Source organism: Branchiostoma belcheri, unplaced genomic scaffold (assembly GCF_001625305.1).
Source record: "Branchiostoma belcheri isolate BF01 breed outbred unplaced genomic scaffold, Haploidv18h27 scaffold4, whole genome shotgun sequence".
Classification (NCBI taxonomy): domain Eukaryota; kingdom Metazoa; phylum Chordata; class Leptocardii; order Amphioxiformes; family Branchiostomatidae; genus Branchiostoma; species Branchiostoma belcheri.
This window is the reverse complement of record NW_017804020.1, coordinates 4378436-4406422: the sequence shown is the minus strand read 5'-3', so window position 1 is coordinate 4406422 and position 27987 is coordinate 4378436. Positions and strand designations below refer to the sequence as shown.

The window sequence follows — 27987 nt, the reverse complement described above, 5'->3', positions numbered from 1 at the left end:
GACTCTTCTGCAATATTGCAGAGCACTGAAAAAAAGTATTTCAACCACTGTATTTGTTTGCCAATCAGTGATTTCTAAACTTTTTCTTTGTTTGAGTTTGTGGTGTTTCAAATGGTATTGAGGACGGTTCTGCAAACATAAAAGGAGGCAATGTGTCATTCTGAAATAACTCCTGATTGATAACATTAAAAAAATGTTTTTATAATTGTGCCTTATTTATTGTATCATGAATATTTCTACATTTTCACCAAAATAGACACGTGAGTAAAGTATAGTCCACTGGCTTACTTTCATTATCCCTCAGTGAGTTGGACCTAACTTCCTGTTTCTGACCTTTTGTGGTATTCCCTATGTGCTGTAACTCACATTTACGAATACACAAACACCGTAAAAACCACGGAGTTAGAAGGAGACTTGCACAAGCACACCCAAAACGATACCTTCGTTTTTGTGACGGTAAAAAAAAATTAATAGTAAACCATAATGACCGCTGCTCCTGTCACGCCAAGTCACGTGACGTGACAGAAAGCCGAGCAGCTGCAAAAATGTGCCTCCCCATCATGTTATGGTACCGGATCCTCCCCGTGCCCCCGCCCCGAGAGCGCCTGCCTGCTATTTCTGGCGGACCAAGCGGAGCTCCGACCGGCCAGCTTCTACCCAGTCCCGGGGCCAAACTTCCAGCCCTTCCAGCTTCCCTCCAGGTAAAACTCCGCTACTTCTCCCAAGGCGCCAATTTGTAGGGTAGATAAAGTTCTCCCGGGGTAGGGAAAAGCCTGGCCGTTATCAGAAAGGTCTGAGCAGGCTCGCATAACTGACATGCCGGCGGGCAGCAAAATGCACGCTGTCCGCTTTTACATGTACGCGATAATCGAGGCGATAGTACTTATACATTGCTAAAGTAATGAAAGCTTCAACTTCTGTATGACTTACAGTTTATGCCACACCAAAAACTATGACATTCAACGAAACTGATTCTAAACTAGCTATCTATGTACGATCATGCTACTGAGAGCGAACAACTTACGAACCAATTTTTGCATGGTCACCAAATCACGGAAAAACGTATTTGCATATTCGCATAAAGAAAATTGCATCTAAGAAGCATCGTTTAAGATTGAATACAGCATTCTTTTCCCTTCTAGAAGAACAAAAGTTTATAAAAGCTAGTTTGGTTTATTTCGCTCAGAAGCGAGACAGCGGTATTGTGGTTCATGACCTCCATGTTCGGCCGCGGAGAGAATTCCTTTTGGAACATGGCAGCTACATTCCGACACACGGGGCTATATTTGGCCCAATCCTGGCCGCTGTAGAAAGATGGGATACACACAGACACTGGTAGTGGTAGACATGTATGACGTACCTGTAACTTTTCTGGAAAAGAGGGTGTGTAATGCCGTCGTTATAATGTCCCGCTTATGTTCTATTTCGTAAAACATGCATATTGTTATTACCATGACGGTGTTGTTATAGTCATACACAATTGCAGGTATCATATTACATGGCTGAACCTATATAAAGTGACCCGGGGACTAATAACTCATTGGGCAAAAAAATTATTGGGAAAAAAACCCCTTATACACGTGTATATTTCATTATTGTTGACTCTTATTGCTGCTTAAAGTGCATTCCCTTTTCGTGTGTAACTAATGTACTAAAGTCACAGAACTGTGAAGTTGACGTGTGGTCATGGCACCTGAAGATCAGATTTCCTTCACATATTCTATTTAGAAAGTTACATTAAAGTAGGAAACTCCCAAGTAATACATGTACCTACCTTCAAGCACACCCACAGTTGTTAATGCATAACGTTCTCTTATCTCGACAATTAGGTACTTGGTCACTATTGTCCAGTCTTGTTTGTTTACAGGGTATGATGGAGAGTGACCTTTAATAGCTTGAAGGCCATCCCTACGTTATTATAGTATAAATGTCCAAAGCTGAAGACAAGTGAAAGCATGGGTATACACAGACTTGCCAGTAGAGGAGACTCTTTTCCTTCAGAGTTTCTAGTACAGTACTGTACAATGTACTAGTACATGTTTATGTATTGTATGGGTACAGGCAACAATTGACTGGTTGTTGTGTCTCTATTTAATGGTAATCGAAGCTAAGGCTAAACAGGATTCCTACTAAAAATCAGTGAATTTTATAAGTTTACTGTGTCTTTCAAATTGTGGCCATAGTCAAATCGCAGGTGGCCTGTACGTGTTTGTCAAGAAATACATGTAGGAAGTGGCTTTCACTCCATACCTACCTTTCTAACTAGAACATCCTAAACTAAACATCCGCACGATACCATGCACAATTCTAGACCGTCCTGCACAGAAAAGGTGGCTTACCAACTGGACTCGTGGGGGCTTAAAGTAAAAAGTTCACAAAACTCTTACAGAGCCGACTGTTTGAACAAGAGATGTGATGTTTATAGTGTAGGTCATAATATATACATTGTACTGTAGTATGAATAGAAAACATGACATTCGGGAGGGTCGACTAAGTTTTGTAATGACATGGTTGTTGTTTAGTTTGTTTGTTTGCGTTAACCTACTGCAAAGTATCAAAATCATCATGATTCGCCACTGAATGAGTCGCTCCCGTCCATGTACCCCCCCCCCCGTCCGAGACGTCAGCCCTATCCTATATTGATGACGACCCACCATATATGGCACGTCCGTCCGGATGACAGGCTTGTATTACACATGGCCAGCATTCTCCCCGCCTGTACTACATGGGACAGGAATGGCCTCAACCATGCATCGCCTTACCTACTAGTTATAGAGCCAATGTGCTAAATTTGAACTGGTTGCAGAGATGTCAAAGAACAGTCTTGCTTTACAAAGTACTGATACACCTAGTTGTTGGAGTGTCTAATTTCAATATCGACGTCACAGGGGTAACTGAAACAGCGACTCATCCACTGGTTGTAGCACTATCGTGATATTTACAGATGCAAAATGGCTTTCTGTGATTGTTATAGACAAGAGACACACAGAGAATACAGTTACAAAGATTGCTCGATCATAAAAATCAATCGAAACTTTTATAGCTGGATAGACCTAGCGACCATGGCTGTCTTTTGGATTTGTAGATAGATACCAGGTCTAGGTCCGGGGTTAATGGAATAAGCATACTTCAGTCCATACACAAAATGCTTGGATGTCGTATTTCATTGCCAGAGTTTTATCTGTGCTCATACTATTTTTGACCCAAGGGCAATTGCTATGTATTTTTGTATGTTACTGGTGCTTCCAATGCAATAGGCTATAGCGAACAATTGCGTTCTTGAAGCATCTATGGAAAATCATTTGTTGATGGGCAAAAAAAAATACAAAAAAATATTGTCTATGACTCTGTATGCTCTTTGTTTCTATAAAAACTGTACTGATATATACTGAAATTTCATCAGTTGAAAGTATCTTCATATCATTTATATTGGTCGAAAGTTTGGGAAGTCCACCCTTCTCTATGGAAATAGTTGAACATTTTCTACAGACCTATGCTGTGACTCGTTTTCTCCAGGTAGACTAGAGAAGAGGAACCATGCCGCCCAAGTTTGGGGCGAAAAAGCCCGAGGCTGCGAAGCCGGCGGCGGCAGCCAAACCCGAGGCGGCAGCTTCGGAGAAGCTGAAGGGCAAGAAGATCATCTTCATCGTGGGGGGTCCTGGCTGCGGCAAGGGGACCCAGTGTGACAAGATCGTGCAGAAGTACGGCTACACTCACCTGTCCACAGGTGATCTGCTGAGGGACGAGGTCAAGTCAGGGTCAGCCCGGGGCAAGAAGCTGACCGAGATCATGGAGCAGGGCAAGCTGGTGCCGATGGTGAGACTAAGATTTGCTAGGAAGGACCCAACTGTTGTAGACCTTTCAAATTTAGGAAAAGTAGTGAAAGATTCAAAAATAAATCCATTTCTGTAAAGCAGGGCATTTTAAGAGAAGCAGACACAGTTTTGAAGGTGTTAAGAATACCATTTCTTTATTTTCACAGGAAACCGTTCTGGAGCTGCTGAAGGACGCCATGATTGCCAGAGCGGACAAGTCGAACGGCTACCTGATCGACGGCTACCCGAGGGAGGTCAAGCAGGGAACTGCGTTCGAGTCTACGGTTAGTGAATGAATTCGAAACAAAAATCAAATACTAATGATATTGAAAATTAAAGACGGCCTTGTGTAGGTAGTATGTTTCTATTGCGATACGCCAGATAAACAAAAACCTCTAGAATTTCGTCCATTTTACAGATCCGAGAGTGCAACACCGTCCTGTACTTCGAGTGCGCCGCCAAGACCATGACGGAGCGCCTCCTGGGCCGCGCCAAGACCAGCGGCAGGGCGGACGACAACGAGGCGACCATCAAGAAGCGGCTGGACACCTTCTACTCCGCTACCGAGCCCGTGGTCAAGTTCTACGAGGACAAGAAGAAGCTGAGGAGGGTATGTCGGGGGAAACTGAACGGGTTATTCTGCAGTAAACATATTACCTTCTTCCTTCTTGCATTGTGTAAAGGAAGTCAATTCATGCATTGTCGGTAAGGCTGTAGTTTACAGTGATTATTTTAACACAATGTGAAGTGGGAAACTTTAGAGTTATAATCGCAAGAAGTGTACTACAACGTTATAATAGGATAATTTGAAATCCATAAACCCTCCTCATTCATACCCTATAACAAGCGTTCTACATCCCAGCTCATCTACAATATCACATTTCCATTCTTCAATATCCCCCTTCCAGTTCCCTGGTACACGTATGAATCAAACTTGTTCGTGTCTTTTTGAGTCTGTTCCATATGTTACGTGCCTACACACCCAATCTCACCCTTTCATACATACCTGTAATTATCAAGTCTTTGCCTCAACCTTTATGAACTTAAAAAATGGTATATCCCCACACCCCAGACTAAAGAGCCCTGTTCCTGATAGTTCCTGTCCTATTGTTCCATGGTAGATTCTACTCATCTAAAGCCCCTGAACCCAAACAGTATGCACAACATGTATCATGCGTACTTCCCTGTTCCCCGTGGCTCTGTATGTCGTTTCCACATCAAACAACACACGCCTATGTATCCTTGTTACTCATTCCCAACATCCCACACTCCAAGTCTACAAATGCCAGTCCCATCGTGCACTTTCCCAGTACCTTCTCTTCAGTTACATGTACGAACACATGAATCCTTGGTACCTCTTTTCTCAACTCCCACGTCCAACACCTTGTACCACAAAAATCCCATCTCGTTACATCCGTGAGAATTTCATCCAGTGTAGTCATCTCCCCTCCCTTTTCACCATTGGAATGAGAGTCATCAGACGGTGCGGTGTAAACGCCACTATCGTCTAACAAGAATGCATTTTGGAGAAATGTACTATGTTTTGAAAGAAAGTGAAGAAGTGTTACGAGAACAAGATCGTCCAGTTACCATCATCGCAACGCCGAAGGTGCTCAGACTACAGGAGAGAGAGGACACCACAACATGCCAGCGTTGAAGACAGAAGCCAACGACAAGGAAGCACGGTCCATATTTGATCTTGTGACATCTTACTGTTTTCCAGCTCAATTGTTTATGTATATTTATGCCAACAACAACCACAGATTAACGCTGAACGTGATGTAGAAGCCATCTTTGCTGACGTTGTGGCCGCCCTCGACCCAGCAGGTAAGCGTTGATCTCATGTATACATGTAGGAGTTCATATACAGATGACACTTTGAAGATGAATGACATTTTACGTAACTTAATCATATTCTATCCTTGAGTAATCGTAATACCTTCATAGCTATCATATCAAAGGTTTAGAATCAGAAAGACAGGAAGAATGCCATGGACCGTGTGTGTTGAAAACTAATTTATGTTGACTTGAAAAAATGAGTTTGTATACTTGTACTTGCATGATAATATTTGGCGATCTTCTTATGTAGATGATGCCAATGGAGCAATTGATATTTCAATCATCATTCGAATTCCTTTCTCTCAACAGCCGCAAAACTGAAGGATAAGAAGGTCATCTTCATCGTGGGGGGTCCTGGCTGCGGCAAGGGAACCCAGTGTGACAAGATCGTCCAGAAGTACGGCTACACTCACCTGTCCACAGGTGATCTGCTGAGGGACGAGGTCAACTCAGGATCGGAAAGGGGCCAAAAACTGACCAACATCATGGTGCAGGGCAAGCTGGTGCCCATGGTGAGAGAGTAGTGGAAAACCATGCCAGATCTATAAGTTATATGCAAGTGGTTTAAAACTTGCTTTGTGAATAGGTATCTTACTCTGTGACGGATTTATGATATTGATTTTGTCTCATATCAGTCAGTACAGGACAGTATAAGTAGTACGTATGACGAAGCAAACCTGTTCAAGTTATGGATTGTCAGGGTTATAGAACACTAGATTCAATGTTGCATTTTACCACTGTGACAGGAAACCGTGCTAGAGCTGGTTAAGGACGCCATGGTCGCCCGAGCGGACAAGTCCAACGGCTTCCTGATCGACGGATACCCGAGGGAAGTCAGGCAGGGAACCGAGTTCGAGTCCAAGGTTAGTAAGGAGTAGAGAAGACGCCTGTGTTTCTTTATCGAAAACGTTTGCAGCATTTTAAGTTGCGGAAGTTATCTCAACAACACCACATATCATTGCCACATAGCAAAGTCACACATCTAACTCGACTGTTCTTTTGTTTTTCTTCAACCTTAAGAGGTAGCACATTTTAGTGGAAGATATCAACTATGGTACCAACTAGGCAACCCTTTTACCTCACAGATCAGAGAATGTGACAAAGTCCTGTACTTCGAGTGCGCCGCCCAGACCATGACGGAGCGCCTCCTGGGCCGCGCCAAGACCAGCGGCAGGGCAGACGACAACGAAGAGACCATAAAGAAGCGTCTGGACACCTTCTACTCCGCTACTGAACCTGTAGTTCAGTTCTACCAGGACAAGGGCAAGCTGTGTAGGGTACGTATTACTTGGTCTTGGTAACATGTCTGCGTACGTCTGAAGTTCTTGTTTCCAATCGCCTCACTTCAACAGTCCAAAATTCCAATAACATTTTGTAAGTGTCACTTTCAACTGATTTTGTGTTTCTTTGCGTTTTGACTTCGCATGACTATGACCACCAATTTCTAGAAGAATGGGTAACAGAATTTGAGTTCCTGAAGTGTTCTGTAATTTGGAAGTAATGTCTTATGTACTAATTGAATTTGTTCCGTCCTTCATAGAATGGGTGTGTAGCAAATGTATATGAATGTATAACCGTTGTCACCACTAATGTTAAAACTACACTGTACAGTAAATCTGTTTGAGTTAAAGTTCAAAATCACATTTAACATTTGTAGTAGAGCATTTTCATTGGATATGTAGAAACAAGCACCTGTTTGACTCATGTCTGTTTAGGTACATTACATTCCTAAAGAGATAATTTCAACCAGACATCAGTATCATAGCCGTATGTGTTGTTACGTTTCTTCCCTGTCTGTCCCTTTCTGACCAATTACATGGTTTCAGACCTTCGAGTGTCGAGTATGCTCCTTGTCTCCATCTCTTCTGACTAACTCGCATCTTGTCTCATTATTTTCACCACTTGTCTCCTCTACACCACACCTGTGATACGATTACCATCTGACACCCCTACATTGTACCACTATTGTCACATGTAGATTTCCAATTTTACACTGTCCTTCACCAAACCTTGAACACATTCCACATGCCCCTCTCTCCCTCGTGGTTCATGATTAGATGCCCCTATTAGGTTCGCAACCATTACCCATAAAACCGTCATTCCTCCTCATACTTGTTCATGTTCGAAACGCAGTCATCATTTGCCGTTTTCGCACAACTTTCAGCACCAAGGACAGCAACGCCGTCACTTTGTTACACACGCGCCTGGAATTTCCTGTTCTGAAAACCTTAGCATATTTTAACGCTAAACAACTTGTGAGATTACAAGTTAATTGCAAGGAAAGAAAAGGCAACGAGGTGTTTTTTTAATCGAGCAAGCTGATTTTATACACCCACAGAATGGAAGAGGGATTGAAGTTTTGCCTCCATCGGAACGTTGTAGACTACAGACGACATTTTGAGATCTGCGATTGCCAACATTTTGCCTCGAGGGACTCTCAATCTTTTCTCCGACACTCCACTTGGGAATTTCGAGATGTGCAACATCGTGTTGCTACCTTCGTACTACTTTCAAATTCATCCTGGCGCTTTAGCCGTACATGCTGTGCAATTAGCAAACACTAATATACATGTCAGGGTTCTGATTGTTTTTGTTTTATCTCCCTCCCCGAACAGATCAACGCAGAGCGCTCTGTTGACGCCATCTTTGCTGACGTGGTGTCCGCACTGGGAGCTCCACCTGTATCTGCAGGTAGGCGGTAGACTCTGCCACAACGCCACGTGACACAAGTGGAGATTATATCTTGATTCTTGAAGAAACGTTTTGTAAAATTTTCTTATCATTGCCATCAGAGTACCGGTAGAATAATAGTTACTTGAATCTAACTTGTGTTCATGCAAATTTTCATTCACCAATTACTGAAGTCATCACAATCTGTGAGAGATCGAAAATCTGCTTTGATAAGTCAATTTTTTTGTACTTGTTATTTGACAGACATTTTTCGTGTTATCCTTTGTTCATGATAGCCACCAAGCTGAAGGGCAAGAAGATCATCTTCGTCGTGGGGGGTCCTGGCTGCGGCAAGGGAACCCAGTGTGACAAGATCGTACAGAAGTACGGCTACACTCACCTGTCCACAGGTGATCTGCTGAGGGACGAGGTCAAGTCAGGGTCAGCCCGGGGCAAGAAGCTGACCGAGATCATGGAGCAGGGCAAGCTGGTGCCGATGGTGAGATCAAACAAAATGATTATTTCTGTGTAAACGCTAAGGGATTATTAGGAAACTGTAGTAAGCAGGGGACTTCTTCATAATGAACAATCTAACAGTTTAGGAAAAAAAATGTGAGAAGTCCCTTTCCGTAATCACTGTAGTTAAAAGAGGTAGACGTATGAAAAAAAAAAAACATTATCCCTATGTTTGCGCAGGAAACCGTTCTGGAGCTGCTGAAGGACGCCATGGTCGCCCGAGCGGACAAGTCCAACGGCTATCTCATCGACGGCTACCCGAGGGAGGTCAAGCAGGGAACCGAGTTCGAGTCTACGGTAATGTTAACGAACAGGATACTTCAGTAACGGGGTCGAAAATGACTTCAAAGCAAACATAAGCGGCTGTTTCAGTCTGCAATTTGAATTGTCATTTGGCATAGACATAGCTGGCACTTTTGGGACCTGTAACGGATGCAGTACTGTCACTCAGTTCAGACACTGGACCGCTAAAAACACGTGTAAGATTAACGTTATTATTCTGTACAGATCCGAGAGTGCGACACCGTCCTGTACTTCGAGTGCGCCGCCAAGACCATGACGGAGCGCCTCCTGGGCCGCGCCAAGACCAGCGGCAGGGCGGACGACAACGAGGCGACCATCAAGAAGCGGCTGGACACTTTTTACACCGCCACCGAGCCTTTGGTCAAGTACTACGGGGACAAGAAGAAGCTGAACAGGGTAAACTTGTGTAAAAGTTTTGTCATCAAGGTCAAAAGCCTAGTAGGAGTTCTCGGCATCTATCTCAAAGTCATAAATGTATGTTAGTCATTAGCCAACTGCCAGAAACAGAAGACAGGCCATTCTACTATAAGTTTCTTCCCTGTCTGTCCCTTTCTGACCAAATACATGGTTTCATGATCAGACCTTTGAGTGTCGAGTATGCTCCTTGTCTCCAACTCTTCTGACTAACTTGCATCTTGTCTCATTATTTTCACCACTTGTCTACTCTACACCACACCTGTTCCAGATACGATTACCCCACGACACCCCTACATTGTACCACAGTGACTATGGTCACATGTAGATTTCCAATTTTACACTGTCCTTCTCCAACCCTTCACCATTCCACATGCCCCTCCCTCCCTCGTGGTTCATGATTAGATGCCCCTATTTGGTTCGCAACCATTACCTGTCTGTAATATTCCTCCTAGTCGACTGCCCTGATGTTCGATACACAGTCATCATTTACACAACTTTCAGCACCAAGGACAGCAACGTCGTCACTTTGGTCCATACGCGACTGGAGTTTCTCGTTCAGCAAATCTTACCAAAACTTACCGCTAAGCAACTGAATGTAAGCTAAGCAAGTGCTAAGAGGATAAGAAGAAGCTGAACAGGGTAAACTTGTGTAAAAGTTTTGTCATCGAGGTTGAAAGCCTAGAAGGAGTTCTCGGCATCTATCTCAAATGTCATAAATGTATGTTGGTCATTGGCCAACTGCCAGAAACAGAAGACAGGCCATTCTACTATATGTGCAAGTAATGGGATGGCATCATCTGTTGTTTACTTGGAATTCTGAGTGGTTGCATGGTATCTGAATGGCTATTGTTACTACCCCATACAGATCAACGCTGAGCGTACCGTTGACGTCATCTTCCAAGACGTCGTCAAGGCTCTTGGCGCCCCTCCAGCCTCACCTGGTACGTACACGTACACCTTTTACACAACATAGAAGAATAAAAGACTTAAAGATCAACTGCGCGCATGTGTGGCGAACCCCGTAAATGGTGGTGTAACGCCGACCAATACACGGTCGACCGATGTCGATGATGATAATAATGACTGTGTCAGGCGAGGTTCATCTTTAGCTTTGTTGGGATTTGAAACAAGTACAGGTCTTTGTTCTCTAGCCAAGTAATTAATTGATTTTGTATGCGCAACCGTTGATCTGGTTGGATATACATGTACCTTTCAGGACAGGAGAAGCTGCAGGGCAAGAGGGTGATCTTCGTGGTCGGCGGTCCCGGCTGCGGTAAGGGAACCCAGTGTGACAAGATTGTAGCCAAGTACGGCTACACTCACCTGTCCACAGGTGATCTGCTGAGGGACGAGGTCAAGTCAGGGTCAGCCCGGGGCAAGAAGCTGACCGAGATCATGGAGCAGGGCAAGCTGGTGCCGATGGTGAGACTTGATGATGTGATATCTACAATTTGGTGCAGGAATATAAGTATAAAACTGCATCACTGGACAATGCCTGAACCTTTGTTGATTGGGATTACAGAAAGTAATTCTACGTATTTGATTAACCCTATGAAATTTCTGTTCGTAGGAAACCGTTCTGGAGCTGCTGAAGGACGCCATGATTGCCCGCGCGGACAAGTCGAAGGGCTTCCTGATCGACGGCTACCCGAGGGAGATCAGGCAGGGAACCGAGTTCGAGTCTAACGTAAGTCTGTCTTCAGAACAAAGAACTCACGAAACTAGCTTTCGTGTCAATTTGTGATCTAACCAAACTTGTTAAACGATCAGTAACAAGAAACTTTCGATAAAGACCTGTGTGTACGTGTAGACTTAGGCATTGTTTCCATGTGACCTCCTGCAGATCCGGCCATGTGACATCGTCCTGTACTTCGAGTGTTCCGCTCAGACCATGACGGAGCGCCTCCTGGGCCGCGCCAAGACCAGCGGCAGGGCAGACGACAACGAGGCGACCATCAAGAAGCGTCTGGACACCTTCTACTCCGTCACGGAGCCCCTGGTGGCGCACTACGAAAAGCAAGGGAAGCTCAGGAGGGTAAGAAAGACTAAATAGCTGTATTTACGGTACACATTTGTCCAATTGTCCTGGAGGTCAGAAAGTCGAGAGAGTCTTCTAAGTCTGACACCCGTTTACATTTACATGCATTACTCATATTTTGGTGGCGTTTGGGAGTTGGATGGCAAATTGTGTTAATTACTTGCATCAATGAAAACAAAATCAAAATGTATATAAGCCATGCGATTTCCTTCCGTTCAGATCAACGCCCAGCGCGAGGTGACCGCCATATTCGCTGATGTCGTCGCCGCTATCACTGCGATGGAGGCCGCACCAGGTCAGTGACACAACCTACACCGAGGGGAATGTTTGTTTTTGTTTACAAATTTTGTTCGTTTTTTGGTCACTATGCTTGTTACCGGTATATGAATCACAATGGTGTTTTCATTTTCCTCTGGACCAAAAGCCAAGGCACCGTGGGGCTGGATGCACGAGGGTCTGCCAGACATCGGCAACGCGCAGGGCTCCACGATCCATGTTCCCCGGCCCACCCCCACCGAACCCACCGCCTCCACCTTCGTCATCAACGTGCTGAAGGACCTGTCCACCAGGACAATGGCCACTCAGGTACAGGGTAATCCTTATTTCTTAAACTCGCTCTATACAGTCCGATGCTAAACGGACCCCCAGACAAGCATTACCGTTGTAAATTGAGGTAGAGCACATCATGTTGAAAGTATAGGGTTTAGTCTACGACTAGGCATCAACATTATGTGCTTTATTTTGCCCAATCATTTTTTTGTCTTATTCTCAATGACCTTGCTAGCTGCCACTTACATCAATGACATGCTAAGAACAGCTAATCAGAAATACTGTAAAAACTGGGGAGATCCATGTACGTACCTTCAGTACCTCCAACGTTAACTGAATATGACAAAGATGTCCATGTTTCTTCTATTGCGATTTTTTCCCTCGAATCCAGCACTGGTCGAAGACGCGCGCCTCCACCCTGGAGGAGATCGACGTGGAGACGTACCGGTCCAAGCGCCGCTGGAGGTCGCTGCTGCACAGCCAGCGCCAGGAGCAGGTGGACGAGCCGCTGTACCAGAAGATCGACGTGAACAGCCTGCTGGGAGACTGTCAGCCTGACGCCGAGACACAGGACTGCTTCATCAAACTCGTGCCCAGGATTATCGCTTTCCTAGAGGTACATGTGCCTGTTGTGAATGAATGAGTGGAGGAAAAATCGAATAAAAGTCCGTTACGTAGCCTGTTGGAGTAGATAGGACAGTGTGAATTGCACTCCAAACCTCAACGGGCTACGTAACACATTAGCCTCTGCGTGACTACTAGGTCTGCTATGGATTCATATTGGCAGCACTGACAGCAGTGACTTCTATTACGCGTACGTGGTTGGTCTAAACGTATTGAGATTACAAGTTTTCCAGTTTTGTTCCTGTGCATGGATTGAGTTACCTTTGCCTGAACACACATTTCGTCACGCTATGGCCTTTTAAAAATGAAACTGACCTCTTATTTCGTTTGTCACAGTCCTCCCTGCCGTTCGATGTAACGAAGGTTCTGGTTGGTGGGTCTTACGGATACGACACTCTGGTCAAGAGTCGGAACGATGTGGATCTCTACGTCTTCAGCAAAGGTCGGTAGGAGTTACTAGGTTTCATGTCTAGTTAACTAATTAGTATAAATGCATCTTTCCATGAGTTGTACAAGCAGAGCTGTAAACGTAAATGATGCTTTTACATAAAATATTTACACAAACCGTTAAGAGCCCAGTAAATGATTTTGTCTTTACCTGCAGAGCTCCCGAAGGCTGGTCACGTGATGTGGTTGCCGTCAGCGATGAAGGCAGTGGAGGCTCTCATCCGGGACTGCAACAAAGGTGAGGGAATTTTACACTTCATGACAAATAAGTTGTGTTATAATGCATGCACGTATGCTATATGTAAGCGATCAAGGCTGTATACTGTGCGTCATACGTTGTAAGTACTTACTTACTGCTCTTAATGCCAGTCCCGGCATGTAGGGCAGCAACAAAGGCCAGTTCTCTCTGTCTTGGGCTATTCTCTGGATGGTATCCCAGCAATGGCCAAAGCTCTTCAGTTCTTTCGCAACTGTTCTACGCCAAGTGATCTTAGGTCGTCCTTGTTTTCTCTTCCCTTCAGGTGTCAAGTGTAGTGCTGTTCTTGTTAAGTCATTCGGGTCTTTTTTTCAGCACGTCCTATTACTTTCCATCTCTTTCTCATGAAGATGGCATAGGGACAGTTGAATGACAACATTAACCTCCAGGGCGTTATAAAAGTAAAACCTGCACAATGACGTTTAGAATGTAGCGAGATCTACTTAACATTAAGAAAATGATTTCTAAATACTTATTCACCTGCATAACTTCCCATTTCCAGGCCAGATCCCAGAGTGCACCGACTTCAACACCACCAAGTACTTCGTGCGGTTCACGTGCCAGGGGATCGAGTTCACGGTGTACCTGACCCACGACTGGGAGTCTGAGCGCGCCGGCGGGTACACCAGGCTGTACGACGAGAGCATGCGGCAGCGCAACTCCGAGAACAGGAGAATGTGAGAGTCTTCTTGATGTACATGTTTTTTACACGGTGCTAATTCTGCGAAATAAATTCCTGTTCGTTCAGTCTAGTGTCTAGCAGTGTGCGCAATTGCTTCTACCTTCATGTAGGTAGTGCCAGTACGCAAAAATGAAGTCAGAAATCGAAATGAAATTCATACCTGAGACTAGTGCTGGCTGCATGTGCATTTGTGCTAAGTATATAGGATAGCCGTATGTAACTAAGGCGTGGCGCAGAACCCGACAGGTGCAACACAATGACCAAATGCGTCAATTTTGCAAACCGGAAAATGGCCTTGATGTTAGGCGATTCTACCAAAAATAAGCGTTCTTGGCGTAACGATATCCTGTGTTGTTTTACAGGTACTCCTGGGCTGCCGCCAGACGGCAACGTCAGTTCATCCTGGATCAGGAAGAAGATGTACGTGATGTTTTTTGTCTGTACACTTAGAAAATCCGCTATCATCAAGTATAAAAATCCGCTATCATAAAGTATAGATAACGCTAGAAAAGTAACATTTGCAAAGCAAATGCATAATGTTTACCTTTGCATATGGTCTGCTCTAGTTAATTACAAAAACACATTCACACATATGGTGACCGGAGTCTTAAATCCCTCCTGCTATAAAATTGCAACATGGTGTAACCTAACACCAGTTACCATGGTGAGAGACAGTCTGAGTCAGGTCATTGACCAGGTCAGAGATCACTGTTTGGAGAAGAGGACGAAACTGAGCAAAAACAATATGTTTTCCAAAGTCAGGTTCGCGGCGTCCAGTTTGCATGACAAGTGCACGATGCAAAACATATACACCGAACGCTGAAGGCTATATTTCTGTCCCCGCAGGTTCGGGATGTGATTAAGGTGGTGAAACACTGGCGTAACGGTGTGGACTGGGCGGACAGCTCCCGCCGCCCCAGCTCCTACCTCCTGTCCCTGCTGGTGGTCAAGGCCTACCAGAACGCGCAGGTCATCAAGGGGGTCAACATCCGGCCGCCGCCTATTGATGAGGAGGGCTTCTTCATGAGGTACAGAAATCAACTAATCAATAAATCGTAAATCGATAGTGCGTAGCGTGCGTAGTCCAGTAGTTAGCAGCCTCTGGACTGAGGTTGGGAGTTTGAATCCCGGATGATGAAGAGACGTCCTACACACCATAACCCATACTTAGAGACGGGGGGCGACACAGGTTATCTGGCACGTGATCCGCTACTACGGTTACTTGTCTCTGACGTCACGTTCCAAGAGTAGACGGGTCCATTCCGTGAAAATTTGGGGTAAGTATTCATTCCAGTGTTGGAAGGAAAGCTTAGTCTTTATTTCATAACTCATACTTACGTTTGTCCTTACAGAGACCCGGACCCAGTGGTGCCTGAGAACCCGCTCGAGTTCCCCACCATGGCCGAGACACTGTCCGCTTTCATCGCGCTCGTTAAGGACCTGGACCGCGCCATGACAAGGTCAGGCCAGATACACTCTAGAAACCTTAAGAAATTTTGTAGTAAATACTTACGGGACTGTAACATGAAACGAGTCAGGGTGGCAAATGAATATGTGTGAACTTGTCACGCTTGAGAAATTTATTTGTCTACATGACAGAATTACGTATACATCTCTCTGTCCCTATATATATACATTTTTCACTCAGACTATTGTGACCGTGTATTTTTTTTATACCCCAAAGTTTATTGCAAGATATGGCAACGGCACACTCAAGTTCTTCTCAACTTATTTCTTATGCCGCTACCAAAGCATAAACGGACAACGGACATACTCATTTTCACCTGAGTAAGGTGTGGGGAAATCCGTGTAAAGTGTACTTAAACTGACCAGAATGGCGGCTCTTACGCCAAATGCAAACACCATGTGTAGTTATTTAGTAGACTAAACATTGATGTATACCCATTTGGGTTATTTCAGGCTATCCTGGAACAAATTCTACGAACCGCCCAGCTTCCGGATCGAACACATGACGACACTTCCCGTGGTGCAGGACCCCGCCAACCCGGCCATCAACGTTGCTGAGTTCCTGGGCACCTGGGCGTCCTTCCACACAGAGACCATGCTATGGGCCCAGAAACTGGGGCTGTAAAAAATACTGAAACAACCAAACGTTAACGGACTGTTTCGTTTCAAATACTGTCCCAGGATGCGTAGTTTGCCCAGATGAGATGCTAGCAGACTCGGTAGCAAAAAATAGAAAACGATCTACATTCTGGCTACAACTTGATTGGAAAATAGGTTTGTGGTAGCTTAGACAACGAAGTGAAGTACACAACAAAGAAATTACTAGCTAGGATACTCGCGTATTGTTTGTGTTGGTAACTAAGATAGCCCTCATCACATTTGTTTTTAGAAAAAAAAATCATGTAAAGCAGAGGATGAACCAGGGGGAATTATGTGTAAACCTTCTAAAAAAATGTCCTTAAAATATCTGTGTGCAAAGCCCATGTTTGCTGCGTGTTTCAATATATTTGCTTTCATTTACACGACCTACTGGCTACGTTGTGATATAACGATGTACAAAAAATGGCTATCTTTTGAGTTTTAGATGATGGTGCATGTGAGGTTGGGGAGGATGGACTTGATGAGATGTTGCGAAAGGGGGTCAGGATGGAGTTGAATTGATGGAGAAACATGAAAAGTATGGAATAAAGTCAGGTACAGACGAAAGTTAGTGAGGCAATGTGAAATCCTTTGAGAAAGCTAACAGACAAGCATATTTCGTAAGAAGATGTACTTCAGCTATCTTCATTTCAGTAATAAATGAAGCAACGTACATTCACAGTAATGGGTTATGGCATGAATGCACGGGTACAGCTCAGATACCCTAAGAGCGAGAAATACCTTCAGCATTATGTAGGTACAACAAGAGTATTTTGAGATGTGCTACCTTGGTGGCCAGCCATCCCCTAAACATGTGGCCCGAAAATACCTTGGATTCCTCACAACATTCTCTAGTACAGAAAGTAATAGGAATCCACATGGTACCATCAGAAACACTTTCGAGCATTGTTTTCTCAAGAAAGTGGAAAAAAGTCAAATGTTACCTGTACCATTACAGATTTCAACCCTGCTATACTCAAGCAGATATATTGCCTTGGTTTGTTTATGTGTGATGGTCACTCATACTAAATCTTTTATTCAAAAATAAAGGATGGCTTCACTTGTCAAAATAATTACTGAAGTACAAAAAAGAATGTTCTTGAGCATCAAACTTGGAAAGAAAAGCACTTGAGTAACAAATGAAATGCACAATTTGTTTCTTCCCATTGACTTGCCTTGAAACATTTTAATTATTGTCATACATGTAAGCTGTGTGGATGAAGTTTGCTGGATGACTACATTTATCCACACAGAGGCTGGCAGTGCTCACATCAAGTAAATACACGTGTATATCAAATGTCTGTAGGCATGTCACAATCACAATACAATCTTATACAGTTAGGGGAGAGATAAAATAAGGAAAGTTCAGCAGGTTTCGCTTTGTGTTTAACATATGATTACTGTGAAGCAGACATAGCGTCTACAGAAAATCTATCTTCTTAATACTATAATAGGCCATTATCTCATCAAATATCAAGTACTAAACCTGAGCTACTAGCACAACACTCGACTTAGTCCACAGTATGTTGCACTGGTCTGCTATAGCAGGTCTGTTTTCATATGGATTTTTGACATCACTAAACAAGGTAAAAAAAGTTACATACTGACCACAACTGTGGCCTTAACACAAGAACTTGTACTTAAAACCTGTCCTTGGATTGGGAAGGACAGGAAATTATCTAATAACATTTCCTTAAAACTTAAATCTTATGTACATGTTACCTACTTTTGACATAGGAGTCCCTGCGTGACAGAAGATGCCAGAGAACTATCACGACAATCTAGATGTTAGAATACAGGATATCACACCAAGAAAGCATTTCTTCACTCTCAAAAAAAGGGCAAGAACTCTTAGCTATCATATTGGTCAAATAGCCTTCATTGGTCAGATCAAAGTACATCCTCGCAGAAGCATGCAAAGCATGTATGCAACCTGCAAAGAGGGCAACCTACAAAAATTTGTACATTAAGGCTGGTGGGTAATCTCCTAGGTTGTACAAGTAACACACACTGTCTGATATGACTTGACATGACAACTGCTTCCTTATCAACTACAATGATACTATGGCTGACATGTACACTTGTCTAAGTAAAAAAAAAGTAAGTGAAAACACTTTGATATTTCAAGTACAACAAATAGGAAAATTCTGTCAAAGTACACATTACTCATACTTAGGCCGGGCAAGTCTTAAATATCAAATCTCAATTACTTTTCCCCCTTCATATACTCACTAACTTTGCCTACTCTATGGACCTCCTTTCTAATACAGATATTTACGGCAGTTTTCTGCCCCACATCTGCAGGGGACCCGCTCTTTATCCTTCTTCCCTTCTGTGGACTGGTCCTTGATGGGACTTCGGCTCACAAAGGGAGTCATGGGGGAGCTGGGGTGGGAGGTGTCATCATCACTGGAGTCACCTGAAAACAAACATACAAAACATGTTGTTCAGGAGTCTGGAATCAAGTCCAAGTGATGCTTGAGACACAAAGTCTAGATCTCTTAAGTAGATGCTGGAAGGCAAAATCATTACTTTCTAGGGTCTGAAACGTAAAGTCATTACAGTAAAGCATGAAAGTCTATCAGTATTTTCTAATGCAAGAAAACAAGACTCCCAGAATTTGCAAACCAACTATAGTCTCTTTCAGGATAACTGGTCTGAACATTCAAAACACGTGCCCTTACTAAGAGCAGCAGTTTCAAGTGCTGAATTGTCATCTTTGAAATGCACTTTTACCTATTTTCAGTGTAAAAAAATGGTGTCCAATGGCGTTATATTTTGTTCTGGTACAACCGTACAGGTACAACAGATCTTCAGGTCCGGACCTGTACCTAAGTAATCAAATAACATGCATGGGTACCATAAAGAACACAGCCCTATGAGTGACCTGTGCCTTACCTTTGTACATGAGGTAGTCAAAGGTGAGCTCCTCCCCTGCTTCAATGTCCTTGTTGGAGAACAGGGCGATGTGAGGCAGCCTGGGGTCCAGACAGTTGATGAACACGTTGTACACTGTCATGTTGGGGTTACACTGTAGAGCAAATACATACATACAATCAATTTACTGACAAGGTGTAGTACGTAGTCATACTAATTGTAAGACTCTCAGTAATGCTATAAAAGTGTGCATGAATATGTACATACATTATTAATGTGTGTAAGCAAACAAAGTTTATGATGTGTGCACATAATATGTGTTTGTCATACAGCATATGTCTGTTGGTATACAATGTACATCCTGTCTTTCTAAAGTCTCTTGTAAGTGCATATCTGAGTGTATGTCTGTGATTGAAAGTGAAATTAGCTACGTATTTAACAGAGATAGCTAATGGCAAACAATGTGAATAGCGACACCTTTGCATCCTTGTATGTTAGGACTTCAGAATCATACTTTTGCCATCATATTTCAGATTATTTTCTGTTGTAGAGAAATATAAAATTGTTTGTAACGTACAGAATGGTTGACAAAATGGGAGATGTTGCCATGGACTGCAGCGTCTACAGTATAGGGGGCGTCCTCGTCATTGTAGTCCAGGTCAAACAGGTAGGTGCGCCCATTCTCATCATACACCTTCCCACGCTCCTCTGCTTCCTCGTTAGTGATTACCTGGGGAAAAACATCAATATTCTCAGTAAGTTCCCCTAGAGACAGTCAGCTGGTAAATGTAATTTGTCTTTTGAGCAATCTAAAATTTGGAACACCAAAATTCTGTTGAACCATAAAGGGAGAACATAAAATTCAAACTAGTATTAGGGTAGACAAAGTCAGAATTCCTCGTAAAAAATTAAAAGTAAATAAAAAGATTAAGTGCCTGCCTATGCATGGTGAAGGCAAGCAGGATGATTCAGAATGAGTGTAAGACATACCTCCCCGACATAAGTCATGACAAAGGTGTTCATCTTGATCTTCTGCAGCGTCTTCACGCCCCACCCACAGCCGTTGGCAGTCCTGAAGATGGCCATGTTGTGCAGCCGTCCCTTCTGTATCACCCTGTTGGAGCACTTGGGGCCGCAGCTGCACCTCTTGTTGCATTCGTAGATGGGCTTCCCTGGACGCAACCGTATTCTCCCCGTCTTCGTGTACGCAAATTTGGCACCGGTTTGAGTTGGGCAGCAGGCGTCCTGGCTCTCGAAACAGTCTGAGCACGAACAGCCGACCAGGGGGTCTTCGGGTATAACCACCCCCTCCCCCGCCTTGTAGTCATTGATGTAGATAAAGTTCGGCGGCGGGCCTTCGAGGTCAACATGGTTTTCGACGACAATCCTACCTGGATCTGTGCACTTCCTGTTGAGTTCTTCCTGCCAGAGTAGGAGACTCTGTTTCTGTTTGAATTTGGCAAGAGTGTCCTCGGTCAGGGGAGGGAAGAGGGGCTTTGCGACCAGCGGCATGAAGACGCTGAACTGATGCTGGTCTTTGCGCCTCTTGTTTTTTCTGGAGAGTTTCTTCCTTTTCAAGTTTTGGTGATACTCCTTCATGAGTTTGGAGCACTGCAGGTGTTCTTTGGGCTCCCAGGTGTTGTAGGATGGAGGCCAGCCCTGCCACTTGATGAAGTAATAGTCCTGCCCCTGTAAAAGGAAGCAGGGCAATGCCAGGCACTGGTTGTTGGCTTATTGCCCATTGACATTCTACTTTCTACTTCCTGGTAGTGCAGTGGGATAGTGCTAGTTTCACTTGATCATTTAATTTTTATTTTTATCAATATCATATTGGATTTCTTAAGACAATAACAGTTAGGAGGTCAAATGGTATGAATTTGGAGGAAGGCTGACCCACTTGAAATTCGAAGGCAAGGCAAGGTTCTTTCTATGGGGTTGTAATAACATTTTGTTTGGGGGGGGGGCGGTAGCCATAAATTATGGTTCACAGCACTTGTCAAAAAATTCTAGCAATGTAAAATATCATGTAAAATGTTGTTTGGTGACATCGTTAACATAATTTTGTATGTATCAGTATTAAATTAATTCAAATTTTTCACCAGGCGGCTGTTTACACATGTTAAGCTTTTGACATAACCGTCCCCTAAATAATTTATTTGGAGGAAAGTTTGAAAAAACAAAACAAAAAAAACTTACCGCTCGACGCTTGTAGTCAAGGATCTCTTCCACTTCGAACTCCTCGTCTAAGACACGTCGTTTCTTGAGCATGGCCGTCTTGGGCAGCTTGGCGTTGTTGTTCCCGGAACTCGAAGTCGCGGTGAGACTGACAGACGATGCGGAGGAGGGGCTGGGAGTGTCCAGCACAGTTATACAGTCAATGTTGGGCATCTCGGGGAAAATAACGTCCATTTTCATGCCCAATTTCCTCATGTCCACGGCCAGCTCCGTCCAGGTGGGGCCTGCGTAGTCGTTGAATCTCAGTTCCTCCTTCTCGCAGAGTTTTTGGAGCTGTTCCCGGCTGAGAAGGCACGGAATCTTGCAGGCAGGGAATGAATCGGGCGCCGCGGCCGCCATCTTTTCTGGCGGCAGGTCAGGCGGAATTTTCAAATTTCCAATGTCGTTCATCGTCTATTTTCTCCCCGCCAGCGCGACGTTTAGGTCAGATATCCGAACTATACGTGCTTTTCCGAATCCTGGACATGTAACGCGTCCGTAGGATAAGTTTTAACAATCAACAGTGATTAAAACAAATAAAAATCGGTAAAATTAGCGCCACCACGGCCTTACCATTACTTGTCGCGCCGCCATATTGCGCCGTCCTGATTGGGTGATGACCATCACGTGACTACCAAGAAACTCAAGAGGCGCCAAACTCTAATGTGCAAGGAAGACATTGTGTGGGTGTGCGCACCATGGTTTGTGTCTCTGGTAACGAACGATAACGTTTTTTCTAGCTCGTGGGTGACCAAAATAACCCAAGAAACAATATGTATGGATTAACATTTTATGATGGATTTTATGATGCGGTTCTGCCTGGACCTAGTAAAGAAACGGTTAGACTGTGGCCCCCTTGTGATTTATCCTGGAACTGCATTTGTTTTGCATTTTATCGTTTATATAGTGCTGAGAACATGGTGTATTTGGGGGATATCGTCATATTTAGTGCTTATTCTATTGAGCATGGATGATTGATCAATTTGTTACATGTAATATCTATTTTTGTACCCAACACCAAGGAGCTTTCATCACATCTGCTTGGAGATTAGTTTTGAATTATGGCAATTCTACAATGACCTTTGATAGCATTGGATGCTCGGAAAATAGTTGAAACGTTTCTACCACACACATGTAACTACTAACGTTAGTGCCCAAGTGCAAACACGGATGCATGTTCAAGTATGATATTATATTCAAGCTTTATTGACATCTCTCTTCTAACTCCTCTTTTTTTCAAATGCAAAATGTTACATTTATGACAACAACGGCACACAGAGTGATAAACATCATAAGGTTTGCAGATTCAGTTGCTCCACTGGAGGCGACATCTGCTCCCATCATCCTTGGTACAGCCTCGTTCCAAAACTTCACCCGGGTCCCTCTCAGCGCTACGCCAGCAGATGACGTCATGTCCAACTTGAGGTAGTCTTTGGTTGACGTCATGTAGCGTGGCCATGGTACCAGACTGCGCATGCGCGGTGATCCTGTCGAGTCGTTCGGATCTCTGTGCAGACATTTAAGGTCACAATCATGTCCCGTACGAAATTCTTTAATTACCGAAAAGTCCTAAATTAAGAAATGTAGTAGATTAAACGTCACTTTCATTCACCTATGCCATTATTTCATAGCCAACTTGAACTCTTCTAAGATCAATCACAATCTGAGACTAGAAAGGTAACATTAGCAAAGCAAATGCATAATGTTTGCCTTCACATATGATCTGCTCTGTAAATTCGTACTCAATAAATACATTCATATATGTATATGGTTCAGACAAGAGTTAAATCCCTCCTACTATAAAATTGCAACATTATGTAACCCAACATCAGTTACCATGGTGACAGACGTCAACAAATCAGGTCATTGGCCAGGTCAGAAATTGGAGAAGAAGAAGAGGAAGATAAAACTCAGCAAAAACAATATGTTTTCCTTCGGTTAACATAATGAAAGAAAACATAATTACAATAAGAAATACAAAACAACTTAATAGTACTGAAAACTTTCTGAATCGAAATTGTCATGTTTACAAACCAAGATGAAGCGAATTAGAATCAGAAGTTACCCGTTGGCGGCAAAGTTTGTCCAGTACGCCATGATGTCCAGACAGAGCTGTCTCTCCCGGTCTGAGAACGGGTACCTCCATGACGTGTTGGTGCTGTCCCGCAGGAACAGCAGGCCGAACACGTAGAACACCTCGTCACTGTGGTCAACACCCACGTACGGCGGCTTGAAGGAGAAGGCACTGGAGCGGTGCTGGAACTCGTAGTGGAAGACTCGGGCGGGCTTAGCTGGGAGAGAGCAGATGGTTGAAAGGTAACGGATGAGGTTTTACACGAATGCATACAGATAGACACACACACACACACACACACAACACATATAAAGAGACATGAAATCATTCACACACACACACACACACACACACACACACACACACACACACACACACACACACACACACATACACACACATACACATACACACACACACCGTGGCACACACACACGCACACACACACAGGCAAACAAACACACACACACACACACCTGACTGGGACTGTGCCATCAGAACCGTGGGTGCCGCAAACCACATGTCGGTCCGCAACTGGAGGTACTGGTCACGGATGACGATAGGGTCATCTGGTCCGGCCGGGTCCAGGTACTGGTCAGTCACCGGCTGGACAATCGTGCTAACGTCACCGGTCTGTTGAGAGGATTTGGGGCGGATATACTTAATACCAGTAACCTACGTTGCCAAGTTCGTTGGTGATCATTCCTTTTCTTATCGAAAAGAGTTATTCTTACATGTTAACAGTTTCCCCCCACAAATGTTCATCTGATGCCAATAATTGTTTAGGTCAGATAAAATGGCTCAAAAACATTTGGAACGTCCAAACGGAAGAAGACTCTACGACATGTTCATGCAACGAAAAGTTCAACATTTACCGGGAATGTTTGCTGGGCCCAGTCGAGTTCTCCCGACAGGGCGTGCCGAAACTCGGTCCTGTTCAGCCCGTTCTCGGTGACGTAGGGCGAGCCGAGGGACAGGATCCAGCCGTACTCGTCGTTATTCGTCCCCAGCAGGTAGTCCACGCTGTTCTGCTGATGCTGCTGGAGGATGTTCTGATTATAGGAGAAAGAAATAGGAGACTATCATGAAAGTTCATTTGTGTTGGTAGTTACATGTTTAAAGTTAAAACGGGGGTCGACATCGTCTACCAGATACCCTTGACCCAGTGTTAACGTCACAGAAGCCACGTGACAAGCCCCACTGGGTCAGTCTACTGAGGAAGACCAGAGTGACTGGTCGAAAGCTCTAGGTGAGGGAACTTTTTTGTGTTGGATCAAACGTTTTAACTTTAAACAAGAAATCAAAGATTTTAACTCCAATGGAAGCATTTAGAGTTTCTGCTATTTCTGGCAAATACTCGACCACTTTATCATTAGAGGTTCTGGGAATATTACCCAAGAAGTAACTCACCCAAGGAGTGTCCGTTAGGAAGTGTCCGTCTATAACAGGTGTTCGCATGCCCACCCCCTCAGCACGCTGAAGCTCGTCCACTGATTTTCTGTAAAATCTCAATTCTGTTTGATCATGATAATTGCTAACTATATGCAGTTGGTGATAGCTGTCAGAAGTAAATTTTCACGCAGAAATGGTGTACACGTTTGTGCTTCAATAGTTTGAAAAGGAGATGATTCAACTTGTCTATTATATTTTACAGGAGAATTTATGTATGTTGTATATGGGCGAGTTATGCCTGAAATAAAGAAATAAAGAAAAAAAATAAAGAAAATGCACAAGCAAATTAGCAAGGCAAGTGTATGCGGTATACAACTCGCGATTATCCATTCATTCATTCAATCACTCATTCATCCATTTATAACATGAGCACGCACGTACCCTCGAAGACAGGCCATCATGGCGTCGTATCCGTCCGTGCCGCAGCCGACCGCCCGAGCCAGCGCCTCGGTGGCAGCGATGTCCCCCCTCCGCAGAGTGGGCACGACCGCCACACCGCTCTCGGAGATGGCGCGATGGAACAGTCCCGTTGCCATGGGAGACATGACCAGCAGGGAGACGCTCCAGCCTCCCGCCGACTGCCCGAAGATGGTGACCCGGGCTGGGTCCCCTCCGAAGTTACGGATGTTGGCCTGTATCCACTCTAGCGCTTTCACCTACGAAAGACCCACAAGGAATAGAAATGTATTGACAAATCATAGATAACCGACACAACAGGTTTGATATTCTGACGATTTGCTGATGCCATCTGCCCCAAGGCCCCCCAAGTTGGTTTGCTCTGTTAATTATTACTCAAAAACATTCATATATATATAATGACAGGAGTCTAAATCCCTCCTGCTATAAAATTGCAACATGATGTAATCCAACACCAGTTACCATGGTGAGACAGTCTGGTTCAGTCAGGTCAGAAATCACTGTTTGGGAAAGAAGAAGAGGAAACGTAGCAAAAACAATATATTTTCCTTCTGTTAACATAAAAACAAAACCTGATCGAGGAAACCGAAATTTCCCGACGCGTCCACGTCCCTGGTCGGCAGGAAGCCCAGCGCGCCCAGCCGGTAGTTGACGGTGACCAGCACCACGTTGTTGTGCGCCACCAGCGCCTCCCCGGGGTAGATGAGGGAACTGCCGGTGGACAGGCCTCCGCCATGGAGCCACACCATCACCTGACGGACGGGACAGGTTGGTCGGGTGTGTGAAGTTGCGAACTTGCTTAGTGGTAATAACAATATACAATCTATTCTATACAGCATAACAGTACGTTTTAAGGAGAAACTTCTGGCGATCGCGAGGGACAGAAAGAGATGGAAATAAAAAGTGTGGGAAAAAAGTGACTGAGTGAGTGAGTCCGTGGTGTTTCCCTTCACTTTTCTTTCCAATCATTGCCCATCAATCTATTCTCATTGCCAAACGAAACGAGCGAAAGACAAGGCAGGGAGGCAAGTTTATAATGCGTACGTACAACTCTGCATGAGTTACAGTAACCACTCCTAGCCATACCGGTAGGGCAGCACTACTGTTGATCTCGTGTGTGAAGACGTTCAGACTCAGACAGTCCTCGCTCTGGTAAGTCATGAGCGGGTCCACGAAGTCCGTGTAGACCGGCGGGTACGACATGGTGTTGTTCGGCTGCGGACACTGGTGCCCATACCGGGTCGCGTCGCGAACCCCGCTCCAGGGACGGGGGTCTACCGGCGGCCGGAACCTGGACATGATGGTGTAGGGATGTGTAGACTCGGTAGCAGACTGTACGAGTCGGAATTTGGGGCTTACAATGTGCGTTTTTCTAATGGCATATGATTTTATCAATTCTATTGCAAATTCATGCCCGAGGGTTAATTGCAAGTACAGAGGAAACAATTGATATCAGGACAGGTAATCAATACACAGAGCACTACTGATAACTCCTAAAAACTACTGGGTTTGACTTATTTTTAAGAACAAGGAAGACAAAACATCCTACTACTTTTTTCTGTAATTTGTAGGTTTTCGGATCAAGAGAAGAGTAGTTTACATTTGTATATGTCTGGAAGTTAGAGCGTACTGTGTTTGCTAATTCGTTCATACACTTGGAACTATTAGTACTCGAAGTCTTGTCGCGCCTCTTGGTTCAAGACGTAGGTTCACTAACCAATGGACTACGCACGCTACTACAAAGAAAGTGTACAATGAACAGTACCTGAGGTCTCCCACAGGTGGCGCTGCGTACGGAATGCCCTTGAAGACGTACAGCCGATCGTACACAGGGTCTCCTACCGCAGTGTCAGTCTGGAGTTCATACCCTCTGACGTCACCATACTGGGTAGATACCTGGACACAACCTTGAGGAGGGGGGAAAGTCATAACACCGGTCACTACAGTTTGAGAAAAAACACACTAAAATTGGAATTTGATAAAAGTCAAATATGAAACGTAATACCAAGGACATTACACAGTGTAATATCCCTGGTAATACATATACTAAGTATCCTTAAGTGTAAACGTCCTCACATGTTGATTCAATGATAATGGTTTGATCAACAAAGTGTTGATATCAGTAATATGTGTATGTCATGTATATCTGTCAGAACATCCGTTAAAATTGCATGGTGGGCTTTCTATTGCCGCAGTATTTTAAGTGCTCAAACATTGAAGGAAATTGAGGACGATGATGTTGTTAGTTCAAGGACGAGGTCTTTCCACCGGCATATACCAATGGCAGCTGCTGATACATTGGCGTCCGTAACAACCAATGGGAGCCGTCGATACTGCCACTAGGTCACCTGTGGCTAAGCGCAAAGGTCATTTTACAAATAAACACTACGGAATAACGGATTGTGGAGGGTGATGAGTAGGACCCGCAAAAACAAGACGAATATAATCATGAGGGGCATCGCTATCAGATGATATTGAAAATTTAATCTGAGACAACTCGGTGCTATAATATAATAAAAACTTGAGAAAGACAGTTACCTGCGAAGCGTATGCAGAATGTTGAAACCGCTATGATAGGAAGAAGGAGGTGGAAACTATGTGTCTCAAAGTTCGCCATGTTACTAGTAGTATGTGTCTGTCCTTCACCGGGTCGGTAACTGCTTCCGGTAGGTCAACGCCATGCCTTACACT

At 44.2% G+C, this 27987-nt stretch overlaps 3 protein-coding genes across 6 annotated transcripts; 1 reads left to right on the top strand and 2 right to left on the bottom strand.

Moving 5' to 3' along the window:
* Positions 1–579: 579 nt before the first annotated feature.
* LOC109477353 lies at positions 580–17334 on the top strand. 4 transcript variants are annotated; one of them, XM_019778556.1, is made up of 26 exons: positions 580–701; positions 3517–3816; positions 3983–4099; positions 4234–4425; positions 5579–5642; positions 5964–6166; positions 6401–6517; positions 6740–6931; positions 8270–8345; positions 8621–8823; positions 9021–9137; positions 9348–9539; positions 10426–10501; positions 10777–10982; positions 11131–11247; positions 11404–11595; positions 11818–11893; positions 12023–12183; positions 12539–12763; positions 13108–13213; positions 13376–13456; positions 13977–14151; positions 14519–14576; positions 15003–15184; positions 15509–15616; positions 16077–17334. In XM_019778556.1, the coding sequence occupies exons 2-26, from the start codon at positions 3538–3540 to the stop codon at positions 16246–16248; spliced, it is 3687 nt and encodes a 1228-aa protein (XP_019634115.1). In that variant the 5' UTR covers positions 580–701; positions 3517–3537; the 3' UTR covers positions 16249–17334. The 4 variants fall into 4 exon arrangements, with proteins under 4 accessions (XP_019634115.1, XP_019634117.1, XP_019634118.1 ...); XM_019778558.1 differs by lacking the exons at positions 3983–4099; positions 4234–4425; positions 5579–5642 and having other exon boundaries at positions 3517–3747; positions 6098–6166; XM_019778559.1 differs by lacking the exons at positions 6401–6517; positions 6740–6931; positions 8270–8345 and having other exon boundaries at positions 5964–6097; positions 8755–8823.
* A 102-nt stretch (positions 17335–17436) lies between these two features.
* On the bottom strand, positions 17437–21971 carry LOC109477354 (histone-lysine N-methyltransferase SUV39H2-like). Its single transcript, XM_019778560.1, has 5 exons — positions 21336–21971; positions 20130–20828; positions 19717–19869; positions 19161–19293; positions 17437–18681 (listed from the first exon to the last, which is right to left on the bottom strand). Exons 1-5 carry the CDS (start codon positions 21762–21764, stop codon positions 18524–18526), a joined length of 1572 nt encoding a protein of 523 aa, XP_019634119.1. The 5' UTR covers positions 21765–21971; the 3' UTR covers positions 17437–18523.
* A 618-nt stretch (positions 21972–22589) lies between these two features.
* Positions 22590–26574, bottom strand: LOC109476939 (carboxylesterase 5A-like). The gene is made up of 8 exons (XM_019777957.1): positions 26383–26574; positions 25869–26048; positions 25261–25535; positions 24838–24925; positions 24303–24479; positions 23904–24060; positions 23419–23644; positions 22590–22860 (listed from the first exon to the last, which is right to left on the bottom strand). Exons 1-8 carry the CDS (start codon positions 26497–26499, stop codon positions 22590–22592), a joined length of 1491 nt encoding a protein of 496 aa, XP_019633516.1. The 5' UTR covers positions 26500–26574.
* Positions 26575–27987: the final 1413 nt, after the last annotated feature.

Bases quoted from the DNA above. Each gene is read 5' to 3' on its own strand.
- LOC109477353 (XM_019778556.1), top strand. From the start codon at position 3,538: ATGCCGCCCAAGTTTGGGGCGAAAAAGCCCGAGGCTGCGAAGCCGGCG. The intron at 9,540-10,425 runs GTAAACTTGTGT...TACCCCATACAG, and splicing joins ACAAGAAGAAGCTGAACAGG to ATCAACGCTGAGCGTACCGT. The intron at 10,983-11,130 runs GTGAGACTTGAT...TTCTGTTCGTAG, and splicing joins AGGGCAAGCTGGTGCCGATG to GAAACCGTTCTGGAGCTGCT.
- LOC109477354 (XM_019778560.1), bottom strand. From the start codon at position 21,764: ATGAACGACATTGGAAATTTGAAAATTCCGCCTGACCTGCCGCCAGAA. The intron at 20,829-21,335 runs GTAAGTTTTTTT...TTCCTTTTACAG, and splicing joins TTGACTACAAGCGTCGAGCG to GGGCAGGACTATTACTTCAT. The intron at 19,294-19,716 runs GTACGTTACAAA...TTTGCTCTACAG, and splicing joins CCCATTTTGTCAACCATTCT to TGTAACCCCAACATGACAGT.
- LOC109476939 (XM_019777957.1), bottom strand. From the start codon at position 26,499: ATGTCGTACCCGCCGGTCTACACGGACTTCGTGGACCCGCTCATGACT. The intron at 25,536-25,868 runs GTTTTGTTTTTA...GGTCTTTCGTAG, and splicing joins ATTTCGGTTTCCTCGATCAG to GTGAAAGCGCTAGAGTGGAT. The intron at 24,926-25,260 runs GTACGTGCGTGC...GAGATTTTACAG, and splicing joins ATGATGGCCTGTCTTCGAGG to AAAATCAGTGGACGAGCTTC.